General features: G+C 52.8%; 2 protein-coding genes across 3 annotated transcripts; both read right to left on the bottom strand.

The window, feature by feature from the left end:
• Positions 1 to 825: 825 nt before the first annotated feature.
• On the bottom strand, positions 826 to 17,267 carry PIGO (phosphatidylinositol glycan anchor biosynthesis class O). Of its 2 annotated transcripts, XM_005428073.2 has the most exons (10): positions 16,775 to 17,267; positions 14,698 to 14,841; positions 13,481 to 13,604; positions 12,294 to 12,453; positions 10,961 to 11,134; positions 7,608 to 9,177; positions 6,889 to 7,092; positions 6,424 to 6,617; positions 5,580 to 5,650; positions 826 to 5,000 (listed from the first exon to the last, which is right to left on the bottom strand). In XM_005428073.2, the coding sequence occupies exons 1-10, from the start codon at positions 17,265 to 17,267 to the stop codon at positions 4,880 to 4,882; spliced, it is 3,255 nt and encodes a 1,084-aa protein (XP_005428130.1). In that variant the 3' UTR covers positions 826 to 4,879. The 2 variants fall into 2 exon arrangements, with proteins under 2 accessions (XP_005428130.1, XP_030918723.1); XM_031062863.1 differs by lacking the exons at positions 826 to 5,000; positions 5,580 to 5,650 and having other exon boundaries at positions 6,451 to 6,621.
• A 1,076-nt stretch (positions 17,268 to 18,343) lies between these two features.
• On the bottom strand, positions 18,344 to 23,927 carry STOML2 (stomatin like 2). The gene is made up of 9 exons (XM_005428081.3): positions 23,758 to 23,927; positions 23,384 to 23,483; positions 22,339 to 22,397; positions 21,984 to 22,085; positions 21,242 to 21,376; positions 20,024 to 20,168; positions 19,631 to 19,710; positions 19,292 to 19,420; positions 18,344 to 18,610 (listed from the first exon to the last, which is right to left on the bottom strand). Exons 1-9 carry the CDS (start codon positions 23,923 to 23,925, stop codon positions 18,479 to 18,481), a joined length of 1,050 nt encoding a protein of 349 aa, XP_005428138.1. The 5' UTR covers positions 23,926 to 23,927; the 3' UTR covers positions 18,344 to 18,478.
• Between the last annotated feature and the right edge of the window lie 1,119 nt (positions 23,928 to 25,046).

Below are 25,046 nucleotides of genomic sequence, written 5' to 3'. Positions count from 1 at the left end.
CACGCCCGCGCCTACCGCGGCTGGCGCGGGCGCTTCCGCTTCGCCAGGAAACCCTTCTGCGTGATAGGTACGGGCTGGCACGGGAAAACGACTCATTTCCATTGGGCTTGGGGGTCAGATTAAAGGTGGCACTTGGGCCTCTAAGGACTTGCAGGGCTCTAGTTCCTGGCAGCTTTAGTTTTGGAGAAATCCGGGAAAGTTGGCAACCTTCTAGCTTATTACCACATGGTCTGCCAGTGCGAGTGGCCACAAACAGAGGCCATTTTCCATGGGAAAAAGTGATTTCCCCAGGGTCTGGGTATCAGATTAAAATGTGGCCTTTGGGGCTCTAAGGACTTGCTGGGTCCTGGTTGCTGGCAGTTTTAGATTTGGAGAAATCCAGCAAAGTTTGCCAATTTCTAGCTTGGCACCGCCCTGTCGGCCAGGGCGAGTGGCCGCAAACGGAGGCCATTTTCCGTGCCCCCGAGCTGGAAGGGTCCCGTCAGGTGAGGGATGCAACCCCTGGCTCCGTGCAGGACCCCACACGAACCACACATGGGCACTGCCCAAAGATTTACTGAATTCCGTCAGCCTGTAGCCGAGACCCCTACCCTGGGGAGCCTGTTCCAGGGCCCGACCACTCGAGTCTTGGACCCCAGCTCAACCTACGCCTCCCCTGACACAGGGGCAGGCCGTTCCCTCGGGTCCTGATGTTTTTTCCTGCAGAGAAGAGATCGGTGCCTGACCCTCTATTTCCCCTCAGAAGGAAATTATAGATGAAGGTCCCTCTGAAGGAGACCCCAGATGGGTTGGGGAGAGGGACGGAACAATGAGGTGACACAGCTCTCCTTGGCTCTCACCGTTTTATTTGCAGACATCATTTTCACAGCTGCCCGGAGCCCCGTGCCACCCTCGGACAGCAAATCACACCTCCCCCCTACTCCCGATTAATTAATTATGCAATTTAACTCCGGAGGAACCCCTTCCTGCCTGCCTCATGGGGTCGGTCGTGCCGTGCCCAGGGCGCCAGGTGAACAAGCACAGCCAACTCGCCTGTTTTGGAGGGTTTTTTGTAAAGAAAAAGGCTCTGCTTCCCAGCAGAGACTTGAGCATGGCTTCCACCTTCCAGGTGTAGCTGCTGGATGTGAATGAAAGCATTGACAGCCAGATATGTAGATACCCAGGAAAGTGTAGCACCATGCTGCATGCAGAGCTCCCAGGTTGCTTTCCACAACTGGGTCCATCCCCTTTTTTTTTTTTTCTCCCAAATGAGGGACTGAGGTACAAAGAGGTTAATAAAAAATAAAACAACAATCTTGCTCTAAGCCACGTGGTGCACTGAGTCAGGGTTCAGAGGAGAGAGCAGGGCTCCCCAGCCCTGCTCCCACACACTGGCACTGCTGCTTCCTGAGGGGAAGGGGGGACATGCACACCGAGACTGGGACTGGGCCTTGGCATAAAAAAACAGCCTGAAAAGTTGAGGGAAAACCAGAGAGAGATGGGACAGAGGAATGGCTGTGGGAACAGAGCTGGAACGAGCCCTGGGCTCCCCAAAACAGTGCCATCCCTTGGGATCCGTGTTAGCCCCACGGACCAGAGCTGCAGGTGCTCCCAACACTCACAACTCTTCACAGTGGCCGCAGCTTTTGGTCACTATTTTCTAGGCAGCAAAAAAGAGACACAATTGAATTTTTGTTCTATGCCAGGGCCATGGGACACACCATGGGCCTGAGCCAGGGAAGTTTCCCAATGGTTCTCCCCTGCCAAGAAACGCATGCACAGCACTTGCAAAGCCCAAAGTGCAGAAAGATTGTGGAGTGCAGGATGAAAACTGCTCAGCTGAGCACCCTGTCCCCTGTCACACTCAGCCCAGGGACACAGGGACCAGAAATAAACTGCTTGAAATAACTCATCTAGGAGAGCTAAGTGGGGCCCTACAACAACCTCTTTGGAGGTATGTGGGGCAAAACCTCCTCCCCAGCACTCCAGATTTCCCAAAGAGCCTTGGTTTGGACTAGGAGGCAACCCCCTCCTGGGGCTTTAAATCAGCAAACACAGCCCTGTCTGCTCTAGCATCAGCAGCATGATCTGCTTCCAAGGTCGCCAGGCCCTAGACTGGCATTAACTCTGTAATCCCCAGCATGCTCAGAAGAATGGCAGCCAAACAATCAGCTTGAGGGCAGCTGAGGAAGGCTGACAGAGACTGAGACTGAAACAGTCAATGAAACGAAGCAAGAGCATCTCCAGCCCTTGAAAAACTCATCTTCGTGAATCTGAAATCTTTGGTGTAGTAGCCAGTCTGCCGTGTCCGAGCAGCCAGCACTCCATGGCATCTCTGCAGTGACAAGGATGTACTTGTAGCTCTTCCACTGCCAGTTTTGTTTAGTCTCTGGTGAGATGTGTCCTTCGATGAGGCTACAGCTCTGCTGTTCCCTCTGCTCTCCCTGGCCTCCAGGGACCACAAGCCCACACATGGCAGAGGGGTGGCATGGAGGGGTGAGGAGAGGATTCCCAAGCCCTGTGTGAGTGCTCCAGCCATGAACAGTGGGCATGGGAAGGCTCAGCTGCACTGGAGTGACCGGTGAAAAGAGAAACAAGTCCCAGAGATGGAAGCCAAGGGGCCTGGGTGGCAGCTGTGGGGACATCAGGGGCCAATCCTACACAATCAGTGGCCACAAGGACTTCTGCCAGCACAAATACAGGCAGGCAGAAAGCTCCTGACCAGGTTATGAGGTTACAACAAGACCAGTTTGAGCTCCAGCCTTGAGGTTTAGCAATGTGTGTTATCCAGATTAACCTCACATTAAATGAAAATTTACGGGGTAACTGCTACCTCCACCCCCTTCCTCCTCCCCATATCGATGCACCCCTTGTTCCTTCAGAAGCAGATGGCCACCAGGCGGTCAGATTTCAGCAAATAACCTGTTTTTAAGGGTGCCTAAGCCCATTTTAATTGTGGGCTGATACATTCCTGTAGCTTTCAGCTTCTCTCACTGTTTGCCACTACCCCTTCCTTGCACTGGTGTTGTGCATCCAGGCAGTGAGGCAGGCCAGGGTGTCATGCCAGCTACAAACCAGCCCCTGCTTGTGACAGGTGAAATTGAGCAGGACCACAGAGCAGAGGACACGAGAGGCTGAGGTAGCAAAGCACAGCCAGCAGATCAGGAGCAGGCCAGGCAATGGAAACCTAATACAAGAACAGTTTAAGCTTTCCTGGAATTGCATCTGAACAACTGAGCAGGCATTTCGCAGGGGTAAAATACAAAATTCCACCTGCCCTCAAGAGCCACAGCAACTGGGCACTTGGGAAAAATGGCAAGAAATGAAATCATGAGAGAGATTTTCCCTGGGACTCTGCAGGGCAGAGGAGAAGAAAAGCCTGGAGTTATGCTAACAGTCTGCAGCAAGGAACTCAAACAGGGGCAGTCATGGTGCATGAGTTAAAAATTAATGGGATTGGGCAAATATCATTGCAGAAATCCCAGGCAAGCAGTCCTTGTCTCTTTCCAGAGAGGAGAGAGACAAAAGGTTTCATAGCACCAAGTAATGCCACACAGTGGTTCAGGGCAGTAAGGAATCCCAGTTCCAATGGAAACTGCAGGAGGAATTGAGTTGGGATGTGGCCAGGCACCATGGTCACCACCCTCTACCTGTGCCCATAAAGAAAGAAACATCATGCCTCCTGACTGTGAGCAGTCAAGGACATGTTTGGCATAGCTTATTTGTGACATGAAGTCTCACAGAGAATGCCAAGGCCAAGAGGGAGACAAGCCCCAAACATGGGATGATGGATGTGATTGACTGCATCTGGTCCACAGCACGCAGCACACACACACAGACATCAGAAAGTTAAACCACTTCCCAAAAGAACTGGTGCCTGCTCCAGGCTTTCAAGTATCAGGCTCTGTAGCTCTCCTCCAAGAGAGGCTACTCCTGCAGCTGGGACAGCTACTCCAGCTACTTCCTATTTCCTATTTACAGCTACTTCCTATTTCCTGCTGGCCAGGCCCAGCATGGGTGTGAGCCCATATTCTGTCACTACATCCTCCTGCATCTTAACTGTTCACAGCAAACAGCCAGCATCCAGGAGCACACAGGCAGGAAGAGATCAAGAGCCTTGGCTGCTACTACCCAGCCCACAGGGACTCTGACAGGTTGAGAACAGAAGGGGAGAATTTCTTGGTCATGCACACAGCTGTCCCTGCTACCACTGGCCCAAGCTAAGCCTGCTGTAGAAGGCAGCCCAGAGTGCTCCCCACTGCACTTCACAGGGCTGAAGGGAACCAGGAAAGTGGGTCTGAGTGTAGGGCAAGAGAGGCCTCACTACAGAGCAATTGACTGACTTTACAGAGAAGTAGCTGCCACCAAGGCTCCTGGAACCATCTGCATGGAACCATGTGCAGTGTGATTCTAGCGTGAAAACTGAGCACGTGAAAACAAGTGGGGTTTGTGGGACATTCCCTTCCCTTCCAACCTCCTCTCCCCTCCTCAGCTGGCTCCATCCCGTGAGTCTTTGCACAGTCGAGGTGACACCTTGCTGGCCACTGAAGCCTACCAGCTGCACATCGTGGCAGGTGTCAGGGAAGTACCAGCAAGACCCCCGTTGGTGTTTCTCCAGAGGAGCACTTCAGGACTCCTTGCTTCTTGGGTTCCTGCAGCAGAGTCCTCCTGCTGCCAGCAAAGCCCAGAGCGAGAGCTCTGACCTCCCCTGCTGAGAAACACCATCCCCATGAGCCAGGAGCAGTTGGCTCCAGTCCTTTTGTTCAGCACAGCAGCAGGGAGCTGGGCAGAATCCCTGGCTGCTGTGGGCAGGCACTCGTTTGCTGGCGGCTCGTGTACCCCTGCCAGCCCCAGGGAGGGAAGGAGACAAGCACAGCCTGGGCTCCCCACGCCTCCAGGGCTACCTCAGCCGGAGCTGGCTGAACCAGGTGCTGACGGCACAGTCCACACGCATCACCAGGGAGATCCCCAGCAAGAGGCAGATGCTGCTCACCACAAAGCCCAGCGACTCAAAGAGGAACCTGCAGGCACAACAGATGCAGTTAAGGACACAACAGCCAGCATGACTACAGAGACAGGCTGCTACCCTCCAGCTGATTGATTTTCCTGACAATGAGAGAGGCTGGTAGCATCCCACATTCATGCCCCAGCAGTTGCTGCCTGAAACTTGTAAGCCAAGCACTCGTCTGATTTAGAGGCCACTCAGGACCTGTTGACTCAGGTGGGATTGTGAATCCCCCAGGGGCTGAGGCCACCCTTCACACTGACTAGTTCAAAGGCTTGCTAGTTCAGCATTTCTGGGTTAATCACTTCTGGTCTGGTATCCCCTTACCTTTGACTCTCTGACTACAACATTCTCAGCTTCCAGGTGGGCTCTGTATATCCTTGGAAATTCAGATGAAGAGAAACTTCTAGGCTCTAGCTCAAGTCTAGCTTCTGAATTTCAAGCAGGAGTTAGTTAGGGATATTCCTACCAGCACTAGGCAATGAGTCAGAAGATCAATCACAGGGTCTCTTCCAAAATTACTGTCCGTGAACTCTAGTCAAGGTGTCAGGGACATGAGTCTTAATCCAGCATCAGAGCAACTTCTGTGACTTACTTTGGGGCAAAGACCTTCCAAACCATGAGGTGTCTCCTGAGGATCATAGCTGCACAAACACAGGCCAGAAGCTGTGGGGAAGATAATGAAAAATAAGTTACAGGTGATTCTGGAGAGTCCTCCTGGGCACTTTGTTCATATCTGAAGGTGGTACTAAACTGGACATGCCTGAGAGGCTGGCACGGCACAAATCAGGAATGAGCATCCTAAAGAGGACTCCCTTCCATGATGTCCTCAAGTCAGGAAACACAAGCAGCCTGGGGTACATGAAGGAGCTTGCGGGGCCAGGCTGGGGCAGCACAGGGGAGGGTTCACACTGTGGCTAACCTGACCTACTACTTCATTGAGAGGGGCACTGCTGCTCTCTGCTGCAGGGCTTGCCCCTTCCCTTGCACCGTCTCTGGTCTGACAACACAGGAGAATGATTTGAAGAGATAAAACCCAGGAAACTATTCAATTCTTTCACAGGATTAACATTTCTGGTGTTTAGCTTCCTAAATTATCACAGCACATATGAAAACCAGAGCAGCTGTGAGATAGGAATGCTAAGGAAGACAGGGAGTAGGATTACAACCCTGCAGATCCTGAGCAGACATTACCACTCTGGGCATATGGGTATGAAAAGCATCCTAATCCATATGGCAGCTTCCATCCTGGAGCCCTTCCCAAAGCACAGAGCAAATGGCATGGCTGAGAAGGGACCTGCTCTTCCACCCGCAACCAGACACTCTACCCCAGGGCCTGTCTGTGTCCTGGCTGACCCCCTTCTCTCATCAGAGAGCCCCACAGTTATCACAGCACACCAATTTCCTCCTAGACACAGCCACCCTGCCTCTGCCCATACCTGTGCCCCAAGGACAAAGAGGTACTTCAATCCCAGCCGCAGCAGAGCAGTGGAGAACTCCTCTGGAGACTCACGCAGCCTCATTTCCATCATGTGCTCCTCCACCTCCTCCCGGGACTCCTTCTTGGGCTTCTTCCTCTGTGAGGTGGACACCTCACACACAAAGGGCCACAGCAGGAGCAGCGGGCAGCCAACTACCTCAAGGACAAAGGCACATGAAGTTATCAGAGCCCAGGAGGTGAGGAGCAGTCCAGGCTCGGCCATCCTGCCCTGGATGTGCAGGAAGCACATACCCCAGCCCCAGGCCAGGCTGCTGTGGCCCCACAAGGGGAACAGTGAGGATGCTGTTGCTCAGCTGGTGCTGGAGCCTCTACTGCCTTGTGCTCAATCTGCAGAGCCCCAGGTAAGGCACTGCAGTGAGCTGTGTCTGCTCAGGCTCCATAGCCCAGAAAGAAATTTATTTACCTGCAAAGAGGATATGGGAGGCAAAGGTGTTGGCTCCCACCAGGACGGCAGGCAGAAGGTTCGTGCTGTGGTCAAGGTGGAAGCCAACAAAGGCTGCATTCCAGTGGATGGCTGGGAAGATAGGCTGGTGGCCTGTGGAATAGAAGAACTGTGAAGCAGCAAGGAGCCAGGAGATCACTGCATACCACGGCACTGAAAACAGCTCTGGGAGAATAAAAAACAAAAAGAAAGGCAGGGGTTGGGGATATCAGCATCAAGGAACAAGACAGATCCATGGTCAAAAAAAGCCCAGTGACCTTTTTTTCCCCAGGTTCCCTTTCCATGCTGGCTCTTTTAAGAGACAGGAAACAGTCTAGCTTCCCCCACAGATACACCAAGGGGCCAGCATTCCCTCTGCTGGTGCCAGTAGCTTTGCTACTGCACTCTGTCAGCACCAGTGGGGTTAGGTGACTGTTCACACCCTGGGAAGAAGAGAGCTCCTTTCCCTGAGCCAAGACACTCCTCCCACTCCCATGTTCACATCCCTGCTGCATGCATCTTTCTTCTACTAGAGGATTTAAGCAGTTCTAAAAAAGCTAAGAGTATCCTGAGGATCAGTGCACCACCCCTTCCCAAGACTGTAAACTAGATCCTGCTTCTCCCAGTGGAATTAAGGCAAGGTCACCACAGGTTAGCCCAGGGAAGACATCCAGTGGTTGCTCTACTGAGCCCAGACTCACCAGCATCTCCAGCAAGGCCTCTGGCACACGTGTGGATGTGCAGCAGCACAAAGGCCTCCATGAAGAGGAGCAGGAAGGCAAAGCTCAGCCGCTCGCTGTGCAGAAGCATCAAGAGGAAGCCCAGCAGGGTGAGGGCTATGACCAGGGCTGCTGAGTACACGCTGCCCAGCCCGTACGCTGCAACAGTGGCCCTGCAGCTACCCCGCTCCAGCCGGCTCTTCTGAGACTCCTGCATCCTCTTGTAGATCTGAGGGATGACGTGGAGGAAGTCGACTTCAGAGCCAGGGACCCCCAGGTAGGGAGTGACAATGGATCCTGCTGACTCCCGTGTGTCCTTTGCAAACACCGTCATGGGATTGCACAGCAGGAGCAGCAGTCCCATGGATGCTAGTCCATAGACAGCCCTGGGAAACACAACAACTGCAACCTGCACCAGCTCCTGCAGCTTGCCAAGAGAGTCATCAGCGCTGGAGGCAACGGCCCAGTAGCAGGCAATGCAAAGGACCACCAGTGGGAAACCCCAGCGCACAAAGAGCACGAGGGGGTCCGAGCTGTTCAGGTTGCCATAGTGCCTCAGCCAGCTCTGCACTGCATACACCAGCCCAGCCAGCAAGGCCACGCACAGGAGGTAGAAGAGGTTCTTGGCCCGTGTGTTTCTCAGGCTGGCAAGTGGGGAGAGGAAAACAGAGGGCCGGCACTGAGGGATTTCTTCGCGGCACTGGTGGAAGAAACTGGAGAGGCGCACGCAGACCAGGAGCATGGCCACGAGGCACAGCAGGTACCAGATCTCTCTCCGGTAAGAAGAAACGCCAAGGAGCTGCTGCTTGGGCCCTTCTGGCACAGTCAGGTGACCATCCCAGTGGAGCTTCCCTACTAGCAACATCACCAGCGAGGCCAGCAGGAACGGGGCCACCCGTGCCTCGGCCACAACAAAGCTGTCGGAGAACATAGCTCCACAGCGGAACACCAGAATGCCCATGGGGAAGGCCAGTCCCAGCCATGCCTGCAGCCTCTGCCTGAGGCCACCACTGGCCAAGGGTGGCTGACTGCCTGTCAAACGGGCTCTCTTGAGATGCTGGCCCCACCAGTGCCAGAAAAAACCCAGCTGAGAAGCAGCGGCTGCCCATGACGACACCAGGAGCAGATCCAGCCCCTCCTGGGTGAAAACGTGGACCAGCCATAGCAGACCAGCCCCCAGAGAGCCCAAGAAGAGCGGGTACAGGAGGCAGCTGTGACAGAGAGATCGCGAGGATGTGGCCAGCTCTGAGGCCATGTAGCAGAGCAAGCAAGAGGAAGCAATAAGGATGCAGCCCCCCACCATACGCAGGGGGTGGAAGCGGGCCCAGGACTGGGTGCACACAGCCCGTGCCTCCCGCAAGTAGCGCTGGAAGCGACCGATGAGGCTTCCAAGCCTCGGCTTGAGCTCCGGAGGCACTGTCGTCCCCTGCACCTGGGTCAGGAGCTGCGTGTGCTCCTCCACAGCACTGGAGAAGAGCTCCTGCAGGTGCTGGAGCTGCTCTGCTGGCAGGTCCTGAGCCACCAGCGAGTAGGACTGCAGGAAGCGATCCACCTACAGGAGAGAAGACACAGTATCAGACAGCAACACTGGGCAAACTGGGAATGGGATTCACTGCTTCACGTTGCCCCTTCATAATGGAAACAACCCCAGTTTACCAAACCCTGCCACCCAGGGATGTCACCATCAGGAAACTCAATCTCTCTGCCAAACTGACATCCCTCTCAAGAGATGCATCCTTCGTGACAGCCATGATGACTCCTGCAACTACACCTCTGCTAATGCTGCGCAGAGCCCCATAAGGGCTTTTATGGAGTCTTTGGCAGCAATAAGGCAAATGTCCTCCAGAAGGCCAAGTCATTGCTATTAAAGACTTGTTAATCTGCAAACTATGTTGAGTTTTACAGTTTCATCTGAGGAAAAATATCACATTAAAAACCTTATAGTGGATGAAACCAAACTGCTTTCCTTTCTTCAATAATAGCACATTAATACACTGCAACATAGTTTAACAAAAAACTCATTCTTTTTGCTTTCTACTTCAAGACAACATGAACAGAGGCAGCTATGATCCCAAAGTCATAAAAGAAGAGTTACAGGGGCATTAGCAGGGCAGAGAACCTGCACACACATCCATCTGCTTAGATCTCTCCAGTCCTGAATTGCACCTGTATCTTCACACCCCTTCCATTTGCCTCAGAGCACAGTCAGAATCAGTCTCGCCCTGCCCATGGATGGCACACACATGCACTGGCTCTCTCACAGGCCTCCCTGGAATACCACAGCTTCTTCAACACCACCATTATTGAGCCAGAAACCTCCTCAACCAATGAGTGCAAAGATTTAAACAGGCACAACTTGATAATGCTAATTCCTAACAAATGATGATTGATATCCTCAGTGATTAATGGACGCTAACATACAGTATGATCTTTAAATGTCAGAGCACTCTGCTGTTCTACAATTACAGAGCTGAGTATTTCTGTCTTCCCATCACTAATCATTGTCTCCAGCTCCTCACTGGCTTGCAGGGGTGTCCAACGGCACTCCAAGGAGCTGGTTGGGCACTGGAGGAATTATTCCTGTAGTCCCAGCAATCCAGAGTCCCCCAAAGGCAGACTGGCCCTTAGCTGAGATGCGTGCCTTGCAATGCCTGTGGCAAAGCTGGCTCTGTAGCATGACCAGAGCCACAACAGATGGCCCTCACAATATCCATAGAGGCTCTCACTTAGCCTGCCCCACTGCCTAGGCTTCTTTCATACCTGATGTAGAGACTCTCAATCAAATTTTGTCCATCTACTCCTGGAGTTCTGTATTTTGTTGCGCTTCGTGTAAATTGCTCCTTCAGTATCCTACTTCAGTATTACCTGTTATATGGTTATTTTTTTTTAATTTGGTCTTTCATTACTATTTTCCTTCTTCCACTAATCTAGAATAGGTTTTTTTTGAAGAACACTGGTTCTCCAGCATCAAAATCTCCACTTTTACTTTCAAATCTCCAATCACAACACTCGCCTCTGGTCATCTTCAGACTTGAGGAATCATCATCCCCTATAACTTAATCCACTTCTGACCATCTGGGTCCAGCCACCCTCCACCTTCCCAGACAGTATTTTCCATACCACAGCACTAAACATGTGGCTTTCATTTCTCTTTAGGGAAAATGGGGCTGTCTTTTATTGGAGCAAATACTGCAAGGATGTAATGCTTCAAAGTAAGTTCCCCATGAAGGTAACAGCATGTCACCATCTCACCTCCACTGAAAAGAAGAGGTTTGTGCTTAAAAACCCATTCCTTCTCCCCTCCAGTTCAATGGGAGGCTTACCACAGGCCATACCTGCTTGGCATTGATGTGATAGACTGAGAGCTGTTGCAAGGCTGCAGACACAGCGTCACTGTCCCCAGCGAACAGCTCGGCCATCACCTCCCCAATATTGCTGTAGGGGATGGGCACCCCCAGCAGCAGGGCCACAGTGGGCACCAGGTTCACTTGGGGAATGGTTTCAGGCTCCTGGAGACAGGGGAGGAATCAGAAATTCAGAGAGAGCACAGCAATGCAGCTTTTCACTCATTTGAGAGGACAGTGGGGAAGACATCCCTGTTCAAAGGTGAATCCAGGCAGAGGCACAGCTCTACTATCCCCAAGGGTCCCCTGGTGAGAAGCATGCCTGCTGGGAGCTGCAGGTTGATGGAGAAGGCACTGGCTGTCCAACAGCTCATCTGGCCCTACACAAGCACCCCATTGAGCTGTAGTGACCTGAACATGCATTCCACCACTTCAGTCCTCTGTATGCTGTCAGCCCATTCACTGGCCTCTAGAGACAAGGTGACAGACCTCCCACTCCTCTCAATCAAGGTGAAAAGGCTGGAAAACAGCACCGTGGAAAGAGACCTGGAGGTCCTGGTCGATGGAAAGATGAATGTCAGTCAGCAGTGCCCTGGCAGCCAGGAGGGCCAACCCTGTCCTGTGGGGCATCAGGCAATCAACAGCTAGGCAAGGGAGCGGATGGTCTGGCTCTGCTCTGTGCTGGGACAACCTCAAGTGCTGGGGGCAGTTCTAGACACCAGAATATAAGAAAGATGTTAAGCTATTAGGAAGCATCCAAATGACAGCCAGGAGCTGATGAACAGTCTGGAGGGGAAGCCATGTGAGGAATGGCTGAAGTAATTTGGTTTGTTCAACCAGGAGAAGAGGAGACTGGGGGGAGACCTCCTGGCAGTCTTCAACATCGTAACAAGGAGAAGAAGAGGGTCAGATCTCTTATCTGTGGTAACTAGTGACAGAATCTGAGGGAATGGCCTGAAGTTGTGTCAGGAGAGGCTTAGGCTGGATAATAAGAAAAGGGTTTTCACCCAGGGGATGGAGGGCACTGCAACAAGGGCTCCCTAGGGAAGTGGTCACAGCACCAAGCCCAACAGAGTTCAGGATGTCTTTGCACAATGCTCTTAGGAAGATGGCATGACCCCTGGGGGTGTCCTCTGCATGGCCAGGAGTTAGACTTGATGATCCTGATGTGTCCCTTCCAACTCAGCTTATCCCACGATCCTATGACAGACTCCTCATCCCTCTCAGTCTAAAAAATCCCAGTCAAACTGTTAATCTCTGTAATCCCAGGATGCAGTTTTCAGACACCAACTGGGGCAGGAATAGCTAAAAGTCAGCTCCTCACCTCTGGAGGGCCACTGCCAAACAGGGGTGTCCTGCTGTACACAAACAGTGCTGCGTTGACTTCCTTCTCGCTGTCACCACCATGGTCTCCAGTTTCTGTCATGCCGTGGTCCCCAGCCACCAGAAGAAGAGTGTCATTCCCCAGGTGATCCACCAAGGACCTGCCATCGAGATAAGGAAGGTCAACTCCTCCCTGGGCAAGGGCCCCACTAGCCTAGGTGAAGAGGATATCTCTCCAGCAAGCCTGTCTCACCACAGAGGTAAAACTCACAAAGAGGTATGAGCAAAATGATATGAGCAAAAGAGATATGAGCAAAAAAACCTAAATGCTGATGCAGAACTGTAACAAGCCAGGGTCCAGGGTGTTTTAAATCATTCTTTTAATGCCAAACTGAAAATTCAGAGCTCTAAGACAGAGTGGACTGATCTTGCTTGGATCCCCAGCAAACAGTGCTGTCAGGGATCATAACAAAATGCAATTCAGAAGAAAGGCTCCTGACAAAAATGAAATTTTAGGCTGCTTCTATTTGGGTCATGTATCATATTATGTGTGACATCTCCCACTTCAAAGGAAAAAAGCAGGGATTAGTCCCTGAAGGATGCAGTAGGTATGACACAGTATATGCTGAGCTCTCAGATACAGCAGGCAAAGTTCCCAACTCTTTCTAGCAGCAAAACTTAAAAGCAGCCGTAAGAATCAAAACCTGCAGCATTTTGGGCTGAGACACATCTGCATGACTGAAATTTCTGTATCCCATCCTGCCCTCTGTCTCAAAGGTGCAGCTCATGGTTCTGTATGATAAATGCAGCAGCACTCATTCCCTAGCCAGGGTCCTCCACCTGCTTCTCATACATTAGCCAGACCTCAGTGGGACAATCTCCATGTTAAAGACGGGAAGAGAGAGGCTCAGTTACACTCCAGAGGCACTATCATCTCATGGTTTGGTAGAGAAGCAAGACCTGAGGGCAGCCTTATGTATGAAACCAAACCTCTCAACACTCATCTAGGTAAGCAATACTGCCCATAGCTGGGGTTCCAGCTGCTGCTGGCCGAAGCTGTTTTCCATGTTAACAGGCTCAGCAGGCATTCCCTGTTGCCCTCTGCATCTGTCAATTCCCTGGGAAGATCCCACGAGCCTGGCTGAAGGAAGAGGCCAGCTAGCAACCCCTCAGCGCCACGCTGATCACCTGAGCATCTCATTCATCTGGGTGAGCTTCTTTGCCATCTCAGGGTGGTCGGGTCCGTGTCTGTGCCCACAGTGGTCCACACCAAGGAAGTGAGCAATCAGCACATCCCATTCACCGCTGTCCACTGCAGAACAAAAGCAAACTTATCATGCACCAGCCTGGAATTCTGAGCCTGGATCTTCCTGCCAAGATTTCCTGGTTGCCTCTGGATATTGCTGTTTCTTCCCCTCCTGCCACTGTCACTGCCAGCTCTTGAGGAACTGGCTGCAGGTTTTAAGTCAGGCATACCCTTGGCCAGAGGTTCCTGGGTACAACGGCACAAGGACCTCAAAGCCTTGCAAACATCCCAGGATCCCTGGTTTTTTCTCCCCATCCCTCAGGAGGGGAACAGTATAATATCACCCAAATAATCTTGAACTTACTTCAAATTGCCACAGACTGAGCTAAAACAAAGGTATGCTCAGAAAAAGGAGAACTCAGAACTCCCATCCTTCCCTGGAGATATTTTAGGTTGGACTCATCAATGTGCCCCTCTGCATCTCAGGACATGGGCATGACACACCAACACAGTCCCTAGTTAGAAAGTTATCCTGGCCTCTCCCCTCTGCTTCAGAGCCTTGACACATGAAAACCAACATATCTGAAGTTAAATGATGACCTGTAGCTCTCACACAAGACCTGTGAAAGGCCACTGCACCCCTGATTTGCTTATATTCAGACAGAGAAAAATTAAAGAGCATGTCCCTTGGTCCCAGCACCTCAGGGAGGTGGAAATCACCTATTTCATGCTTCATCTTCTTCCCATGACTAGGAAGCACCAATGCTTTGCTGAGAGCAGTGCTGTGTCTCAGGCTCCAAACTTGTGCTTCCCCCAGAGCACTGTGTGCCTGCCTAGGCAGCCACGTGTCAAAGTTAAGGTGCTCCTCTGTGTCCATCCTGCCAGTGTATTTTGTAAGACAGATGTAGAAGTCTAACCTCACCCCAAAAAGCTGAATTCTGTCCCAGACAGAGGAAAGGTATCTACAGAAATGGTCTGTGGGCTCCAAGAACTGGCTAATCTGTGGAAATCCAGCTAGAGCACTGTAATCCTAGGGCAGCAGTGTGTAACTGCCCAGTGCTACTTTTTAACAGGAAACATCCTCCAGCCCTGCCTCGAATTTGCAGTAGGACTACACATCAGGACAAGGTTTATCCATGTCCTGGGTGAAAGAGCTTACCAGTTGGATAGAGATGCTGCAGGATCCCGTCATCCACAGTGTGAAGATCCTTCACGTTAAAAGAAGGGAAGAAATAGGAACGGAAGAACTTCTTTGGGAAGAGTCCTTCCCACGTGTCATCACCCATGAAGACCACTCTCCTTCCTGAGCCAGAGAGAAAGGAACCAGTGAGAGATGGAGTCCTCCTGGGTTGTGCTGTTACCACAACAATACAAAGAGCCTGAGCAGACCCAGGTCAGCATCTGGAGCAATGGCTCCTCTCCAACCCACACTCAAAACTAAAATTTTCACTAAAAAAAAGACCATCTGTCTGTAAATTACTTTGAAGAGAGGGAGGGACCAGCCCATGACTATCTGTAAGCTCATGAGTGCCCCCCACACCAAAGCCACTGCATAACCTCAGAACTTATTGCTGACCTGACACATCTCCCCAGCAGGAAGACTCCTGGGCCACCACAACACAGGTGGGTGCAGGCGGTGCAGCCTGAAGCAGGCAAAGCCTCCCCCGAGGCCTGTGACCCCACTGCAAAATGCAAGGCAGCAGGTGATGGAGTAGAAGATGTGAGTCCTGAGCTCTGGCTTTTAAACACAATGGTGATGGTGTTCCAGACATGGAAAAGAGAAGGCAAAAGCACTGATGCTTCCTTCTGCCCCTGCTCTCCTTGCCCTGCCTGCCATCAGCCAGCTGTGTTTCCACAGAGCCTCTTGAGTCTGGGAGCAAGGAACCTTTTTCTCTGAGACTGCTACTCTGCCACAGGATATACTCTGATCATCATTTAGCCTCAGATGATTCACTGCATTTGCCCACCCTGCTCACACAAAATCACACTGCCTTAGCCCACTCTGAGCCTTGGGAGGAGGTCTCTCTGGGTAACAAACCACTGTGGCCTGTCCTCTCCCCTCTACTCCATTATCCCACCATAACAAGCCCTTTACAGCTGCACTAAGCACCCCCAGCAGCACCAAACCACAATGAAAATGGGATGAGGTTGCTGCCTCACAGTTGCAGGCAGCTGTCCAGGCAGGCTGGCCACCTGAGGGACACCCCCATAGCACACCTGGCACCACCTGGCACACCTGGCTCCTCCCCTGTCACGTGCCTCACACAACACAACCTTGGCAATCCTACAGGCATTCCCGGGGGTGACCTTGGGACAAACACCACCAGTGCAGCCACTTTCACCTGCTTTCTCGTCATCTTTGAAGATGATGAAGATGAAGTCACAGTCACAGCTCCTTCTCACTCCCAAAGCAGGCTGGTGATGCCCTGCCTGCGTGACAACCCTGCCTTAGGTAACTCTCATGAAGCAGGGAGAAAGAATCAGCTCACAGGGGGGATCTGTTGTAAGGAATGCCCTTCCCAGGGAGAAACTAATCAAGGTTTGGAATACAGGTTAAACCGAGCAGAGGTTTGCATGTGCCCTGTCCCAGTGGGCTGCTAGCCTGCCCACACAGGGTCACAGAATCATAGAATGTTAAGAGGTTGGAAGGAGCCTTAAAGATCATCCAATTCCAAGCCCCCTCCCATGGGCAGGGACACTTCCCACTAGATCAGGCTGTTCAAGGCTTTATTCAGCGTGGCCTTGAACACTGCCAGGGATGGGCCATCCACAACCTTCCTGGGAATCCTGTTCCAGTGCCTCACCACCCTCACAGTAAAGAATTTCTTCTTAATATCTAACTTAAACTTCTCAGTCAATTTGTACCCACTGTTCTGCATTCTATCACTACAGTTCCTGACAAAGAATTCATTTCCAGCTTCTCTGTAGCCCCCTTCAGGTACTGGAAGGCTGCTATGAGGCTGCAATACAACCTTCTCTTCTCCAGGCTGAACAGCCCCAGTCACAGTATCATCAAGGTTGAAAGAGACTTTCAAGACCATCCAATCCAATCATCCACCCACCACTATAAACCCTAAACCACACCATCCAGAACAAGATAGGAAAGACTCTTAAGCACCTCCAGGGATGGTGACTCCACAATCTCCCTGGGCAACCTATTCCTATGCCTGTGATAAAAAAACGCTTTTATATCCAGCCTGAAACTTCCCTGCCTGAGCTAAAGGCCAGGAACTCACCATTCTGCACCAGCTGTGCCAGCAGGTTGTCCTCCTGGATGGCATAGGAGGCAAAGTTGCTGCCCACGTCGATGAAGGTGGGCAGGGAGCCGGTGGTGAGGCCCTTGATGCGCTGCATGGTGGCCGTGGGGGGGTCGGCTCGGAAGCGGTAGAGCCGGGCATGGCGGGGCTGGGAGGTGGCCAGCTGGTGCAGCACACCCAGCTTGTTCTCGTAGGGCAGCGGGCTGGCCTTGGCGGGGTCAAAGCGGGCAAACTCAAAATGGAGGGCGTCGATGATGACGAGCACGGCCTTGGAAAAGCGTTGGGGAGCCCAGCAGGAGCCTGGCGGGAGGCTCTGCCTCTCCCAAAGTGGAGGCACCAGTGGGTCTGAGCAGGAACTGCTGCTAGCAAGCTCGATCCGGGTGAGCAGGAAGCCACTCATGAAGAGCCCGATACCAGCAAAAAAGAGAAAGCAAACCCAGGCCAGGAAAAGCACCACTGGCCACCGCTGCATCCTAGAGGGAAGGACAGGCAGGCTCAGTCCCCAGCGGCTCTATCTGGGCAGGCACCACCCTCTCCCTACGAGCACCCATCCCTGGCCCAGCACCACCACTCCCTCCCTACCAGCACCCATCAGCTGGGAGCAGTCCTGATCCCTGGAGCCTTATCAGAGACTGGTTTGGGGTGGAAAGGGCCTTAAAGCTCCTCCTGTTCCTCCCCCTGCCATGCCCAGGAACACCTTCCACTATCCCAGGGTACTCCAAGCTCCATCCAACCTGGCCTTGGACACTTCCAGGGATGGGGCAGCCACAGCTTCTGTGGGTCCCCTGTGCCAGGGCCCTCACAGGGAAGAATTTCTTCCTTATATGAACCTAACCTTGCCCTGTGCCAGTTTGATGCCACAGCCCCTCACCCTGCCACTCTCTGTCCTTGTCACAAACCCTCTCCAGCTCCACCATCAGTGTGGGCAGCACGGCGGGGAGAGGCGCAGGGCGGCAGCGCCCCCTGGCGGACAGGAGGTCCCAGCGCGCCTCCCCGCAGCCCGAGGCGCACTCATAACGGCAAAGTGCTGTTTTAATTAATCAAGTAATTAATTAATCGACAGAGGAGCTCCCCGCCCTGTGCTGAGCGCTGTGAGGAGCTCGCTGTGGAGAACGCACAGTCACGCACTGTAGGGCAGCTTCTGGGAGCTGACAGAGGAGGGGATGATGAGAGCAGCTCACTCTCCCAGAGAGGTGATGCACTGGGAGGTGAATCCTTTGTAAGAGTGAGGTCCTCAAATTCACAGAAGCGTGAAGTGGTTTGGGTTGGAAAGATGCCTTGAAGATCATCTAGTTCCAACCCCTTGCTGTGAGCAGGGACACCCTCAACATGACCAGGCTGCTCAGAGCCTCATCCACAACTCCCCAGAACAACCTGTGCCAGTGCCTCAGCACCCTCACAGGAAGAGTCTTTTCGTAATATCTAATTTTTCACTCTTGTATGTCACTGCATGTCCATGGGAGATCCCAGCAGGAGCCTGCTGAGGAAGGATGATCCCCCTTTGGCATCAAATGCTGGGGTCAGACACCCAAGCAAAAGGGAACGTGCTGCAGCACTGTTACCATTTATTACATGATTTAAATCCAATACAAAATAGGGACTAAGGGAACAAGAGCGACTGCCTGCAGCAGAACAGGACTGCTGGCAGGCCTCGGGAGAGGGTATGAGATCCTTCCAGCCCTGTTAGCTGGAGCTGCCCTGTTCTGCCTTCAGCACCTCCGTGGCAGAAGAGTGGGAGTCCTCGTGGGCTGGAGGCATCTCATCTTGGGTCTTCACAGCTTGTGGCTTGGTCAGTGTGGTGTAGATCCCCAGGGCCTGGAGGGAATGACACAGTCATAGGGAGGGAAGGAAAAGAGAGGACCAGGCCTCAGCATGGTGCCCTCTTCACCTCCCTGGAGCAAGACTCACTTGCGTGAGAACAGCTTGGGCTGGAAGGGGCCTTAAAGATCCTTTTTCACACCCCTCTACACCCCACACTGGAGCAGGTTGTTCAGAGCCCATTCTACCCGACCTTGAACACTTCCGAGAATAAGATATCCACAGCTTCTCTGGGCAACCTGCGCCAGGGCCTCACCACCCTCACAGGGAAGAATTTCTTTCTAAAATCTAAGCCCAACCTACTAATTCAGCTTAAAGCCATTTCTCCTCATCCAATCATTACATGCCCTTGTAAAGCATCTCTCCATCTTCCTTGTAAGCCCCTTCTAGGTACTGGAAAGTGCTACAAAGTCTCTCTGGAGCCTTCTCTTCCCCAGGCTGAGCAATCCAAATTCCATCAGCCTTTCCTCACAGCAGAGGTGCTCCATCCCTCTGATCATCTTGGTGCCTCCTCTGGGCTGACTCCAGCAGGTCCCTGTCCCTCCTGTGCTGGGAGCCCAGGGCTGGATGCAATGCTCCAGGTGGGTCTCAGCAGAGCAGAGCAGAGGGGCAGAATCCCCTCCCCCTCCGCTGCCCTCGGGGTCTGGACGCAGCCCAAGACACGTGGGCTGCACTGACCTGTGCGACCATGTTGGTGACATCGCCGGTGTTGGCAGGCAGCAGAACAGTATTGGAGTCTTTGGCAATCTTGGAGAAAGCGTTCACGTACTGCTCCGCCACAGACAGGGAGGCAGCAGCATTGCCGTGCTGGGGACACAGGGAGAAGTCACGTGCCACCAACAGCTCATCCTTGCCTGTGTCCCCAGCCCACCCCAGTCCAGCAAAGCCCCTCACTCCCTGCTGCTGCCGAACGTGCCAGGGAGTGTCCAGGAGAAAGCCAGGTGCCACCCTGCCCACAGTTTGACCTCCCCAGTGCCAGCACCAAAGCAGTGGCTACTCCAGGTAGCCATCACTCACCTGCTGTGCCAGAGCAGCTGCTAGGAGCTGAATTGCCTCTGCCTTGGCTCTGGCCTTGACCAGCATGGCGTTGGCTTCTCCTGCAATGAACCACAGCAGGGTGCACATCAGAGTCACGAGAAAGCACTTGCAAGGACTGAATCCTGACCATTCCAAGCAGTTAATCAAGACAATTTCAATGCATGCATGGTTGTGTCTTCCTCAACAGCAACACTATGACAAACCTCCTGCTGCCAGGGCAGCAACATCAACTGGAGCTCAGCTTGAGGCCCCAGCAGGGAAGGATCAGAGTGGCTGAGGAAGCCTGGCTCACAGTAACGCAGTCTCTCCCCTGTAGCACCACCCCTCAGTCCAGAGTGCTACAGAACCCCATGTTTTAGCCCCAGGCAGTACCAGCAGCTTTGTTGATTTGTTCAGCCTTCTCAGCTTCTGATGCCAAGATCTGGGCCTGCTTCTGGCCTTCAGCCACATTGATAGCTGACTCCCTTGTCCCCTCTGACTCCAGCACTGTTGCTCGCTTCCGTCGTTCTGCCTCCACCTGGGAACACAGGTCAGACACCAGCCTGTCATGGCTGTGCTGGGGAAATGCCCTCTCTGGGGCAAGGACATGCTCCTTTGCTCTGCTGGGGGAAGCATGGCTTAGCAAAGCATGAAAATACAGCTACAGAACACTGTGTGGTCTCGGCGAGGGCTGGTTCTGCTCCTCACGCCACACAGCCCTTCCCAGCCCCATTCCCACCTAAGTGGACAGTTGCTTCCCTCTCCTCCTCTTCCAGTCCAAATATCTGGTGTCCAGCTTTTCTCAAGGGGAGAACTTCAGCTCGGAGATTTGCTTCCCCACAGAGCCCAGCAGGGATTTTAAAAGAACCTGGCAGGGCTTGTGTGTTGCAGGCAGGGGCCACCACTACAAAAGTTATGACAGGAGTTATTCAGTAGCTGTATGTCTGCAGCCAAAGTGCCCTCCTGACGTAAGGGCTGGGTGCTGCCAGCTCTGGACAGGTAGCAATAATGAACCATGGCCCATATCAGCAATAGTGTGGTCAGCAGGACTGGAGATGTGATTATGCCCTTGTGCTCAGCACTGGTGAGGCCACACTTTGAGTCCTGTGTCCAGTTCTGGGCACCTCAAGAGGGACACTGAGGTGCTGGAGCATCCAGAGAAGAGCAGTGGAGCTGGGAAAGATTTGGAGCAAAAGTCTGATGAGGAGCCATTGAGAGAGCTGGGGTTGTTTAGTCTGGACAAGAGGAGACAAGGTACTGAGAGGAGACCTTATCACTCTCTACAACTACCTGGAAGGAGGCTGCAGTCACACAGGGGTTGGCCTCTTCTTCCACATAGTCAGCAACAGGATGAGAGGACACACTCTCAAGCAACATGAGGGGAGGTTTAGGTTGGACATTAGGAAGAATTTCTTCACAGAAAGGGTGATTAGACATTGGAATGGGCTACCAGAGAAGTGCCATGGTCTGGTTGACAAGGTAGTGTTTGGTCATAGGTTGGACTTGATGATCTGAAGTCTTTTCCAAGATTACTGATTCTGTGATTTTGTAATGCAACATGGAAGAGGAGGCTTCCCTCTTGTTCCAGACCTCCCTCCCAGAGAGCCTCACCTGCATCTGCATGGATTCCTTCACACGTGGGGGCACGTGGATGTCCTTGATCTCGTAGCGCAGACACCGGATGCCCCAGCAGTCTGAAGCCTGGTTGATGGCATCCACAATGCTGGCATTGAGGGACTCCCGCTCCTGGATGGCACAAAAGAAATGGCAGAGAGCAGAGAAGAGGGGCTTAGCATGAGAGAGGTGTCAGGAGGGAAACAGACACCTCTCTCAGAGACCAAGGTTTGCCAGGAAAAAAACATCTCCACAGGTTTTGGGAAGGGTTAGGTGCTTCCTGCAGCTGTGGAAGGGGTCAACATCCCTAGGGAAAGCAGTGCCCCACACTGAAGCTGCTGGGATACAACATCTGGTGTACATCTGGATACAATAGAATGCCACCAACTCCAGTTTCTTCCCAGCAAATGCAGTTCAAGGATTACAGTACCTCATGACACAGGTCAGCGATATTCATCACTGGGGCTGAGTAAAGAGTCACTGACTCAAGAAAGGCAGCTGGACCAGCTGGGTCTGGACACATACCACCCATCATCCCCCCCAAATAACCCAGGGCAGGGCAAAAAATAGCTCCTGTTAAAAAAACAACTGAAAGAAGACCCATCTCCAAGGATTCACCAATAGGTCAACTGAAACAGAAGCCATAAGCTCTCTAAGCAAAGGGCATCTTGCTGTTAAGCACATCAGCCCGGCCATGCAGGCTGTCCTGGGATTTTGGGAGACTGTCTCCCCAGCTCACCCGGAAGACTCTGTCAAGGGAAAGCTTGCCAAGTTCAGATCTCATGGTAGTCTGGGCCAGCTGGGTCACTGCGTACTCAGGATCTTCCACCCCATAGCTGGCCTGAAGAGCAGAAGCAGAAAACAGAGTGGATAGGGATGCCAAGAGGGACCCTGAACAAGACAGGAGAGACAAACAGCGCTAAATCGAGAAATCTGCCAGACACCCCTGCTGAAAACATGGAGTCTGGAGCCTTGGGAAGAGTCAGAGTGCCCAGCCCACCTGCCAGGCAGGACACAGAGGCTGGAGCACACATATTGGGAAGCAGGGAGTGGGCAGAGCCAAAAGAAAGGTGCCCAAGGGGCAGGGATGGTACCTTGTAGGGATCCATAACCCGCAAGTAGAGCACACCATCGATCTGCAGGGTGACGTTATCTGTCAGGAGAGAACAACAGAACCTGTTCACTGAAGCAGCACAAACAAAACACAGAAACCCCCTCTTCCACAGCACAGCTGGGCAGGCTCATCCTTCTTCACCCTGACATAGCTGCATGGCACAGAAGAGGAGTGGCTGAAATAGATCTTCTTATCTAAAGGCTTTGTAAAAAGGACCTTAGGTTCCCTGGACAACACTGCGATGTTTTAATACACAACAGGTCTTGATTTCCCCAACAGAAGCATTTCATGCTGTAGCTCTTGTAAATAAAGATTTAAGGAGGAAAAACCAAAACAAACCACTTAAAACTGGAAATATAACAGAGCTGTCCATTAACATCACATCCATTAATCTGTTCTAAAATGCGTTTAACAGAAACAAAACTTTCTTTTGTGGTTCAATACAGGAAAACACCTGAAAAATTTATTTCTGGGGAGGTGCATTCAACTCAGCAAGAAGGGGCAGCTGCAGCCCAGAGAGAGTAGATGGAACCTCCTGGGATGCCCCCACTCACAGCAACAGGCTTCCAGTACCTAAAGAAAGCTGGAGAGGGCCTTTTCAAATGGATATGGAGGAATGGGACAAGGGGGAATGGTCTTAAGCCGATGGAGGACAGGCTTAGATTAGATGTTAGGACAAAGTTCTTTACTGTGAGGGTGGTGATGCACTGAAGTAAGCTGCCCACAGAAGCTGTGGATGCCCCATCCCTGGAAGTGTTCAAGGCCAGGCTGGACAGGGCTTTGAGCAGCGCAGCCGAGTGGAATGCGTCCCCTGTCCATGGTATGGGGGCTGGAACAAGACAAACTTTAAGGCTCTTTCTAACTCAAATCATTCAGTGATCTTGTGATTTTATGGCCAAGCCTGGATACCAAGGGACAAGGCTGAGCGGAGGAGCTTGGGACAATTCCACTCATGCTCACATTGTCCCTTGCTCACTCCAGATGCAGCAGAAGGAAAGGGGCAGGACACAGAAGCTGTTCCTCACCCAGTGTGACAGCTGACTGCTCTGGGACATTAATGACGATTTCTTTGAGACTCTGGACATAGCGAATCCGATCCAGGAGGGGGATGAGGAAATTCAAGCCCTGGGAAAAGGGTGGGATTAGATGGCTGATACACTAGAGAGTCATGCAAACAAAGCCCATGCCACACACTGCAAACACATTTTACACATAAGGAATTTCAGTTACTCAGTGCTTTTAACACCCCACCAAGGAAAATTAGTCCACAGGCAGCCAAAAGGATTTCAGCCTGGGAAACTGAGCCCACCACCCCTCTTGGATCCTTGTGCAAAGGACGCGCCTCGCTACAGCTTTAGGAACCTGCTGAATCCAGAAGGGGAGAAAAGCTGCTCCTTACAGGCTCGAGGATTCGGTGGAACTTGCCCATCCTCTCCACCACCCAGGCCTCCTGCTGCGGCACAAAGAGCACCCCGATGTTCATGGGCAGCCCGGAGTTCCAGCGGCACGGAGCTGGGGCCAGCCGTGCCGCACGCTTCAGCTGCTGGGAGTGCTGGGGGAAGGACATGGAGCAGGGCTGAGCCCAGCAGCTGGCACCCCAGAGCGCAGCTCCACACCTGATAGCCCCTCTGGGCTCTGACCAGGAGACCAGGGCAGGAAACAATGCCCCTAACAAGCCCACAGGGATGAGGCCTGGGTGCCAGGGACAGTCTTCTCCACTGGTGCAGGAGGGCTCACTCCCATGCCAGAGCTTTCTGCGTGTCTCCACTCCTCTCTCATCCACCCTGGAGTGGGGAATAAAGCCTCCCTCCAACCATAAGGCCAATGAAAGTGTGTAAATGTGGGTCTCTTCTGCTCCACTCAGCCCCTAAAACCCATTCGGGCCCACTCCCTCACCTCAGTCCCAGGCCACCCCTTCCCAACAAGCTGTCCCTTCCAAGTTCTGGCTGCCTCCAGGGCTTCCCACAAAGAGCTGTTTTGTCTGAGCATTCCCTCACCCTCCTCCCCATGGACCCTCACTCACACAGCTTCCCTCAACTTCCCCCCATCCCAAACCAGCTCACGCCTCCACAGCCTCACACATACACTTCTCCTACAACCCAGACCCACTTCACCACTCCCCATGTTCAGCCATCCCTCACTGGCCCTCCCCATACCCATTTGTCCACAGCCTCCTCTGCAATGCCCTCACAGTACCCCAATCCCTGCCCAGTTCACCCCCACCATCCCAGCCCTTCTGCAGACTCCCAACACCCCCCCAAAGACCCTTCTCTCTCAGTCCCCCTCGTACCCCGACTTGTCTTCTAAACCCTTCTTCCTCACACTTCCTTCTCTGCCCAGCTCCTCATCATGCACAATGTCCCCCAAACCCCCAACACCATCACCCCACTGAACGCCCTCTCCTGAGTCACCTCCTCACTCATTTGTCCTCTGCACCACACTCCTCTCCCTCCTTACTCCCTATCCCTGTGCATCCCCCTGCCCATAGCCCAGCTCTTCCTAGCCCCAAACACACCCCCACTGACCACCCTCTTCAGCCCCTCTGTACCCGACTGTTCTCTCCATCACCTCCCCGCCTTTCACCTCTATCCCTGCCCGGCTCTCCCCAGTCCCCCCGCTGCCCCTGCTCAATCCCAAACGCGTCTGTCCACCGCACCGCACCCCTACCCCCGCCCCTGCACAGCTCTC

Source organism: Geospiza fortis, unplaced genomic scaffold, assembly GCF_000277835.1.
Source record: "Geospiza fortis unplaced genomic scaffold, GeoFor_1.0 scaffold878, whole genome shotgun sequence".
Lineage (NCBI taxonomy): Eukaryota > Metazoa > Chordata > Aves > Passeriformes > Thraupidae > Geospiza > Geospiza fortis.
This window is presented reverse-complemented; position numbering and strand designations above follow the sequence as displayed.